This window comes from Bubalus kerabau, chromosome 11 (genome assembly GCF_029407905.1).
Source record: "Bubalus kerabau isolate K-KA32 ecotype Philippines breed swamp buffalo chromosome 11, PCC_UOA_SB_1v2, whole genome shotgun sequence".
In the NCBI taxonomy this organism is placed as follows: Eukaryota; Metazoa; Chordata; class Mammalia; order Artiodactyla; family Bovidae; genus Bubalus; species Bubalus kerabau.
The window spans coordinates 30,181,580-30,190,593 of NC_073634.1; the positions used below are offsets into that span (position 1 = coordinate 30,181,580).

General features: G+C 58.0%; 1 protein-coding gene across 2 annotated transcripts; it reads right to left on the bottom strand.

Annotated features, from left to right (window-relative positions):
* Nucleotides 1-4,700: 4,700 nt before the first annotated feature.
* SIX2 (SIX homeobox 2) lies at nucleotides 4,701-8,966 on the bottom strand. Of its 2 annotated transcripts, none has more exons than XM_055539087.1 (2): nucleotides 8,145-8,966; nucleotides 4,701-5,983 (listed from the first exon to the last, which is right to left on the bottom strand). In XM_055539087.1, the coding sequence occupies exons 1-2, from the start codon at nucleotides 8,702-8,704 to the stop codon at nucleotides 5,653-5,655; spliced, it is 891 nt and encodes a 296-aa protein (XP_055395062.1). In that variant the 5' UTR covers nucleotides 8,705-8,966; the 3' UTR covers nucleotides 4,701-5,652. The 2 variants fall into 2 exon arrangements, with proteins under 2 accessions (XP_055395062.1, XP_055395061.1); XM_055539086.1 differs by having other exon boundaries at nucleotides 8,139-8,966.
* Between the last annotated feature and the right edge of the window lie 48 nt (nucleotides 8,967-9,014).

Below are 9,014 nucleotides of genomic sequence, written 5' to 3' on the forward strand. Positions count from 1 at the left end.
GAAAAGTATGACCTGTTACTCTGGGCACTAGGGAAGTCACTAACATCGAGCCGCGTCTCCATGGCCCAGGGCGAGTTACCCCGGTGATTCTGCCAGCAATGAGCTTTGGAACTAATGAAAGGTCCTGGCTGGGAAGCCAACACAAACCCTTGGAAAAACCCTGAAGGAAGGGAGTCGAGGGCCTGCAGCTCTGCAAGGCCCGCCCCAGCGGCTGCTCTCGCCTTCCTGTCTGACCCGTCGCTCTCTTTACAGGACCTCGGGCGACTGGGCTGACTCCCCGGCCGGGGCAACCGAGGCAGCACAGCCTGCAGACTACAGGATCTCAGGCGTGGGCTGGCTGGGCCTGAGTGCCCTGGACCTGCAGAGATGAAGCGCCCCGCCCACCCCCCAGCCCCGAGCCCGGATGGCTGCGGGGTTGCGCATGGTTTTATCGCCCACGGCGCGTCCCAAGCGTTCGGCTCCTGGGCCTACTCGCGCCGCTAGCTCAAGGTCCAGAGAAAAAGGGCTGTCCAGTCCCGCGGGCCCCTGCTCCCCGCAGCTCAGGCCCCAGAGCCTCGCGTCATCTCCAGCAGTGCGCGGGTCACTTGTCTGGGAAAGCCGGTCGAGCCGGGCCTGGCATCAAGCGCGCGGCTGGGTCTTGAAGGCTTCAGCCGCCCCGGAGCAGCTTGCCAGAGTCCCAGCCGCCTCGGGCTAGTCAAACAGTGAGGACGCACGGGGTACTCCGGCTGGGCCGGGCGGCCGGTAGTTCTGGATTTAGCCCTGGCCTTTGCCAGGGCTGCTAGCATCCTAAAGAAGGCGTCCCTTGTGCCAGCCTGTCGGGTTTGTGCGCCCTTCAAGAAAGGGAGCCTTTGGGGGCAACTAGGGCCGCCTGTCGGGGTCTTTCTTCTGGCGCATCCACATGGTCTTATTTAGTCTCTCACCTAGCGCAGGAGCAACACTGCTGTTGTGATTGAGGAGAAACGGAGGGAAAACTCACCCCTCTGAAGGGCACCATTCTGATCCTCTCCTCTCCGATTCCACCCCACAACCCATGAGAAACCTTTTTTGAGTTTCAGCCGCACAGGGACCCACGGAGTTTCGAGAAGAGGCTCCGGAGAAGAGGCACGCGAGGCCTTGACCCTGACACAGGGACTCCAGATCTTTCCGGGCTCCATTGCGCCCCCCACGCCTGGCAGCAGCAACCCAGCCCCCCCTCTTTTCCTCCTCACTCAGGCTGCCTGCGTCCAGCCGTGGGTCCAGGAATCAGGACCAGTTCGGGCAGGGTTGGGTTCCCGCGGCGCGAGAGGAGAGGCTGGTTCTCCTCCAGCCCCAGGCGCCTCTATTTACAAGCCTCATTCTGGGCTCCTCCAAGTGCCCTGGGCAGCTCAGTGGCTCACCCACGCACCTATGTTCTCAAAAGAGCTGCCGTCTCAAGGCGCACCAGCGCTTTTTTCCACCCTATTGAGCTCACGCACTCTTATGAGCCTTCTCACGTCTGGCAGTACATCCTCGCGCACTGGGTCGCTTTCCTCTCCAGCTTCCCTAGTCGGCTCCGAGTGCCAAGGGTACCTAAGCCGCAGCGTTGGGATGGGCGACGCGAACAAAACGAAGGGGCCCAGTCATGAGCCCAAGCCCTCCGTCCTCCACCCACCCCTGAATATGAGGACGTTCACATATCGCCTGTCCAAAGCCCGCTTCCCTCTCCTCCCCCAGCATCCTTCTGGGCAAGAGGTGGGAGCTGTTGGAATCCAGGAGGCCAAATTCCCTGTGTCCTGACTCAGTACCCCCACTTGACTGGTCCCTGTTTTTGTCAGGTACTGAAATGGTGTGTCCTACAGGGACTGGGTTAAACTGAAGACTGAGTGGACTTGTAGTCTCCCCAGATCTCCCTGGCTCTGTTTAACCTTTTCTTGTGTGGTGCACCATCACCACCTGCTCCTTAGGTAGACGAGTCACTCCCTCGAGACGCCCTGCAAGATTGGGACATCAGGTCCAGGCCTGACCTGAGGCCTGGAGAGGACTGCCGAGTGCCTGGCATGGAAGGAGACTGCGGAGGCAGCATAGCCAGCCCTCAGTTTCCCCTCTGCCCTCAGTAGCCCTTGGCTTTTAAGTCCCCCAAGCAGAGGAGCTGGCCAGCTGCTCTCAAGGCTTAAATTCTGCCTTCTTCATTAGCGTTTCACCTTCAAGGGTGCATGGGTATGGGACCTGGCTGGGAATAAATGAACAGCAAGTGTGGTTGGGGAAGCAGAAAGGGAGACTCGTGCTTCTAGTTGCTGCGTTCCCTTCAAGTGGCCTGAGCAAAACTCTCAGTTTCAGTGACTACTGGCAGAGGGGAGGGGTGACAAGTCATTGAGAACCCCGTTTGATGGAGGCCTGGACAGGGAATGGTTGTATTCACCTGGCAACGTCTGTGCAAAAGTTATGTACAGTTGGTGCAGTAGGTCTCTTGGAGTGTGGAGTGGAGGACTGGCTTGTATAGATTTATACAGTGGGTAAGTAGCTGCTTAGGTTTATTTCAGAACTTCTGCATAGTTTCCCTTTTTAAATAAATATTTTTGGGCTTAACTTTCCAAGGCGGAGAGAAAAAGGGAAGTTGCAACAAGTAGCACCACTAAGCCTGAATAAAGCTCCAGGACAGGCACCCCGCCCCCTACTGGCCAAATCAGAGCTCCCAGCTAACTCCATGGATCCCATCTGGGTCTGGGGAGAGAGGGTGCTGCAGCTGGGAGCCCTGACCATCTGCAGAGATGAAGGGTTAGCATCATCTCTTTCTTCGGGCCACAGCTCCTGCAGCCTAGGCTTTCCTGGCCAGCTGTGCTTCAGGGCTGTGTTCTGGCCCCAGCAGGTCAATGTGCTGGGACTGGCTGCTGGCAAGGTCACTGGCTATGGGGGTGGATATGCAGATTCCTGGGGAGAAGCAGAGGTTTGTGTTCGAGTGCATGAATACATCCGTGAGGGAAGGGCTTGTTTGTGTAGGTACCTCACTACTTACATCTGTGCCGCAGAGTGTTTCACCTGAGGACATGTGTCTGTGTGTTTCTGTGTGTGTTTGTTTCTGTTTGTGTGCATGTGAACTATATGTGTGATGGAGTTTTGTGTGATGGATTTCCTTGTGTAGCCACCAAGTGTGAGTGGGTGAGTGTTTTTGTGCTAACCACAGTGCATGGCACAGTGAATTGAATTCTAAATATGTATGTGTCCTTGTGAAAGCTGGTGTAGAGTGTGTTTGTCTGTGATTGTGAGCGTGAAAATGGGGGGCAATAGGGGTGATTCAGGCTCCAGGGACTACTGTCTTTCCTCCCTTCCAGAAGTAATCATCGACCTGCTGGCTGACCCAAGACAGCTTCTCGATCCCTCGAGCCTCTCTGGATCCTCAGCTCTACACCCTGCCAGGCAGTGAGGGTGGGGCCACTTCCACCGAGGAAAATCTGAGTTTTCGGCGGCAGAGAGCACAGCCTCCAGGAGAGGCCACAGGAGCTACCAGGGCTGGACTTCCTCATGGGGTTCAGGGAACTTTGGGTGCTTGATGTGATCTCACCCTGCTGGGTAAAACCTGACCCCCACGCCTGCACAGAACGAAGTCTGGGGCAAAGCCTCCCGCTCCAAAGTAGATGCCCAGCTGCCGGAATTGTAAGGGTCTCTACTGGGAAAGATCCTTGGTATTTAGAAAGTCGGCGCAAAAGGGTTCTCCTCTAGTGGTAAGTTCACCAGAGTCAAGTGTCAGAGAAGTAAGTCCGAGCTCCAGGATCACGGGTCGCAAGAACGCTTCATCCTCTCCATCCCTTCTCACCCAGGGCCACCAGATCTAGTTAGAAGTGTCCTGTTCACAGAGGAGCCAAGTGTATCGTTCCAACAGCCCCCCAAGACCTGACACGAAAAAGCCACAACTTCCCTGGCGAGGAGTTCCCCTGCTTCAGATCTGCCAGGACCGGCTTAGACGTGTCGCTGAATGGGGCGCGGGGAAGCTGGATCCCCGAGAAGGGAGGGGGCAGTGCAGGTTAATTTATGGCCGCAGAGGCACCACACATGGCAAGGACTCCTGGATCTGACCAGCCAAGTCCTGGCATCTGCTTGTTCCCTTTCAGAACACGCGTTCCAAGAGCTGGGCTTGTCCAGTCTCCAGGACTCCCCTCCTCCCCAAGCACCTTCGTCTCCACCACAAAACAAAAGATTTCGAAGTATGGAGACCTTTGCTCCAAGGCCACACGCCTGATCCCGGCTTCACGGCTGGATCAGCGGCTGCCCTTTCGTCCAGCGAATCTGCCCAGTGCCTTCCACCTGGTTCTGGGCATTGCTTTCACCACTAAGGAGTCTGCCCTTTAGGAAAACTCCACGGCCCAACTTGTTCCCCAGCCTTGGCAGCTTCAAACACATGTACCCACTTTCCGCACACAGCCCCTCATTTCCTACCCCCATTCCCAGGTGAAGAAAGAGTCGGTTGAGGACACTGCTGGGCTGGCGGGGGCAGAGGAGTCCCCAAGAGGAGCTGCCCTCTCCTCACTCCTGAGGGGAGCTTCAGGGACAAGAAAAGGGACAGAGGGCTTTGGGGCAGGAAGTTTCAGAGTATTCAGTCCCTTCACTTAGCTATTGATATAGGTTGTGTATGTGGGAAGGCATCTCCCAGTTTCCAGGACTTACCGGGCATGGCTGCCCAGAACGGTCCACCCGGGGTGTTGAGTCCCTGTAGGGAAATCAGACACAGCTGCACGTCCGGCTGGCAGGCCTCATGGTATATATCCATATTTATATTTATGATTTCTAATTTTATTATAAAATAAAAGCAGAAATATTTCCCGAAGAACATTCACATGAGGGCATAACAGGGAGATGGCAAGTCCGCAGCTCCGGAGGCACGCTCCGCTTGGAGCTGGGTGGCCACTGTCCGGGGAGGAATAAGAGAGCATAGCGGGGCCTCACCAAAACAGAGGGGCTGGAGGCAAGGGGGCGTGCAGGGGCTTCTGCTCCTTGGCCCGTTCTCCTTCACTTAAGTTACTGGGTACAAAGCTGACACCTTGGGGAAGGGCCTCTGGAGAAAGCCCAGGTTCAAAGGCCCTGTTTTTTCTTTGCTCTTTCCCCGCCCACTCCCAGCCTAGGAAAGTGAGGAATAGGTGGAGGGCATATAGATGGTCAGGCATAAGGAGAAACACTGAGGGGTACAGCTTGCGAGGCGCAAGAGGCTGGCGGAGAGGAGACAGAAAAACAGACATGAGTAACAGAAATCTAGTAAGAGGTGGCAAGTAAGAGGCACAGAGGAAACAGACAGTACAAAAGGGGAAAGAAGTAAAGAGAAAGAAGGGGAAGGAAGAGGAAGAACGAATGAGCAAGGAAGGCAAAGGAAGAGAGAGAAGAGAGGGGAGGAGAAGGCAGGGAAAGAGAGAAAGAGTAGGAGAATGGTGTATAATTTATTCCCTTCCCTGGTTCAAGACCCGGTCCGGCCTCCAAAGGACCTTCAAAGCAACTTGTTGGGAAAAAAAAAAAAAAAAAATCCCGAACAAAGACTAAACCAGAGAGCCATCCGTGCTACCCGGGCCGGGCCGGCAGTTCTTGCCCTTTCAGCGCGCGGGCCTTTCAGTACCTGGTGGGGCCGCCGGCGCGGGCCGCCCTTCGGACACGGTCCCTCTTGGGTCCCCAGCGCCCAGGCCAGAAGGCAAGCGCGTCGAGGCAGGAGGGGCTCTAGGACCCCAGGTCCACGAGGTTGGCCGACATGGGGTTGAGGATGGAGTCCTGCAGGCCGTGGTGGTGCTGCAGAGGGTCCGCGCCGCCTCCGCCCGGCACGGGCACGGGCACGGCGCTGGGGCCCGGAGGGTGGCCCAGGCTATGCAGGGACGGGAGCCCCGGGGGCGGCGGCGGGCTGAGCAGCAGCGCGGGGCTGGACGACGAGTGGTCTGGCGTCCCCGACGGCGTCTTCTCGTCCTCCGAGCTGCCTAGCACCGACTTGCCGCTGCCGTTCAGCGACGCCGCCAGCGGGTTGTGGCTGTTAGAGTTGGAGTTCTCGCTGTTCTCCCTGCAAGAGCAGGAGCAAAGCAGCGGGGTCAGCGGGGAAACCGAGGCCGCTCGGCTCAGTGTCGCCGGGAGCGAGAGCCGCCGCGCGCAGCCTGCGGGTGTTTTCGGTTTCTACCATTTTCTCTTCCAGGTCTGGGCTCTGGTTCTCTTAGTCTCTCCAGACCCGATTTCTTTCTCTGTACTTTCTCCCTGTATCATTTCTGTCTCCCCACCTCTCCAGCTCTTAATCTCAGGAATACCTTTCTGCTCTCCGTGTGCCTGCCCTCCCTGCCTGCCCCCACTGAGTGGCTAATATTTCTTTTCCAGAGCAGAGGGGCAGGCGAGCAGGGTTCATGGAGTTGTCACCGAGAGGGACAGGGAGGAAGAGAAGGTGCCTGGATTTTCAGATCACTCCTGGCTGAACACAAAGCCAGGGTTTGTTGCGGAGAACTGGTACCAGGAGAGTCAGGAACCCTAGATTCTAGGCTGAGGGTCCACTTGAGGACTTGAGATTGAGAAATCTCACAGGTCCTCACCTCCCTTTGCTTTCCTCTGCTCGAGGGAAATCTCTGTCGGAGGGACAGGTTTCCAGAGCTAAGGGTCTTTTCCCTCTAGTTCCAAACTGTCGGGCCGCGTTAGAGTTTTCCCTGAGGGGCCTATGGAACCAGGCCAGAAGGGTGCAAAGGTGCCCTTTCCCAGGGCAAAGATGCCCTTTTCCCAGCTCCCAGAGGAAGCTTCAGCTGGGGCCTGAGGCTGGACATGTGGAGGGTGACTTTTGAGAGAAGAGAGAGGGAAGACGGTTGCTAATCCTGGCCTAGATTCTCCAACCATACTAGAAACTGAGAAACTCTTCTGCCTTCACCTGAGGCCTGGCCTGTGCACTTAGTTCTTCAGGATTCTGGATACATGCCAGTCTGGATCGAGGGGGATCTCCACAGGGAGAACCCCCCCTCCTGCAGGGTCTTTCACCAACTGCCCCTCACCCAAATTTGGAAATCTGAATTCTTAGGTAAATTCTCTCTGTACTGGCTTTCCAGGGCCTTTTCTGTTTTCCTGGAAGAGGACTTTCCACAGGGCTGGGAGCTGAATCCTTACAACTGTGGATACCCCACCCTCATGGTCTTAGAGACCAGGGTCAGCTGGAAGCCTCCTCCCCACCTCAGATTACACTGTTCAGCACCCCCAGTCTGACCCCCGCCCTTCACTCTGGGCTGCACACACCCAGTACCACAGACCCCAGGTGTCTTGTTCTGCTGTTGCACTCAGGTTGGAGTCTGTTCCCACAGTTTCTCTCCCATCTCCTCCTCCAGATCTGGGGTTCTGAGAGACCAAAGCCACAGGGGCCTCATTGTCAACGGCAAGGCTAGTTTAGGAAGTCCAGGTTTCCCTGAGGACGGGTGACTCCCAGCCCTTCTGTTGCTCTCAGCTCACCCTAGACCTACCGACCTACCCGCCAGAGAGGGTAGAGCCTAAGGAGAGAGGAGCTAAAGGCTTGGCAATCCAAGACTGCTGGGTCCAACAAGGCAGAAAAGGGGACATGTGTTTTTCTTCTCTCCGGGAGCTGACACTTCCTCCCCAAGCCTTTTGCCTCTTGGTCCTTTCAATGCGGGATAAAACGCTTTCCCTATCAACCCCCTTATCCAGACAAGGAAAATTCTTCTAGGCCCCTCTACATCCAGGTTGTATCAGGTAAGTTCCAATCCCAGTCCTGACCCCTAATCACACAGCCTGGTGCTGCTGAGTGAGGCAGACGGAAAGTTCCAGGAAGAGCTGGTGAATTCTCACACGCAGTCTTAAAACCCGCAACCCCGATAGTCCTCGCCAAACCTCTCAGCCCTCCGATCTTCAGAGAACTCTCAGGCTCTGCCTGCGGTACCCGCCCCCCTTGCCTGGAATCCAGGCCTACTGTCTTGCCTTGACCCCGAGGCTCGCTGCTTCTCCACGTTTGCGCACAAGAGACCGGGGAATTAGTTGACGACTTTCCGATTGCTTTGCCCGCTTTAGACAAATTTCTGATCTTCTGGTCTCCCGAAAGAGCAGTCCGGGTTAGATCAGGCCGCAGCAGGGCCCTGGCTGGGACCAGGGGCCCAGTTCAGACCTCTCCGGGGGCTGAGCAGACATCCCGGGACCCCCTCTCCCTCGAGCCCTGGGGAAGCTGGTGTGGAAGCTCTACTTACTCGTACCTTTCCTTGGCCTCGGCTGCCCGGTCGCGCTGCCGCCGGTTCTTGAACCAGTTGCTGACCTGCGTGGTGGTGAGCCCCGTGGCCTCTGCCAGCTCGCGCTTCTCGCGGGGTGAGGGGTAGGGGTTGTGAGCGTACCACTCGCGCAGCACGCTGCGACTCTTCTCCTTGAAGCAGTAGCTGGTCTCCTCGCCGTCCCAGATGGAGCGCGGCAGTGGAAACTTGCGGCGCACGCGGTATTTGCCCACCGCGCCCAGGGGCCGGCCGCGCAGCTTCTCCGCCTCGATGTAGTGTGCCTTGAGCCACAGTTGCTGCAGCTTGGCGTGGTTGTGCGGCGAGAACTGGTGGCTCTCCAGGATCTTGTAGAGCTCGCGGAAGTTGCCGCGGTGGAAGGCCACCACCGCCTTGGCCTTGAGCACGCTTTCATTCTTGTGGAGGTGCTCGCAAGCGGGCAGCGACCACAGGAAGCGGCCCAGCCGCTCGATGTTGCCGCCCTGCTGCAGCACCTCGCACACGCACGCCACTTGCTCCTGCGTGAAGCCGAAGGTGGGTAGCATGGACATGGTGCCGGCTGCTCCCGCGCCCGCCCGCGCGCCCTCAGCGCGCCGCGCGGTCCGGCATGGGCGCCTCCCCGCCGGACCGTCCTGAGCCAAGAGGCGGACTGGGGCCCCTGGCCTGGCTCTGGCTCCCGGCGAACTCGGAGTCACTGCAGTACGTCCCCGCGCAGGCCGTGGATCCCGCGCCGCTCCACGCCCCCGCCGGCCGCGCGCCTAGCCAGCGCCCTCGTCCAAGCCCGGGGGCCGCCCGCGGCGCGGCTCCGCATGCTCCGCGCCCTCCCGCCCTCCCGCCCGCCGCTCCCTCGTTCGCTTCTCG

Excerpts from the sequence above, each read along its gene's own strand:
- SIX2 (XM_055539086.1), bottom strand. The coding sequence starts at position 8,704 with ATGTCCATGCTACCCACCTTCGGCTTCACGCAGGAGCAAGTGGCGTGC. Across the intron at positions 5,984-8,138 it reads GAGGCCAAGGAAAGGTACGA|GGAGAACAGCGAGAACTCCA; the intron begins GTAAGTAGAGCT and ends CTGCTCTTGCAG.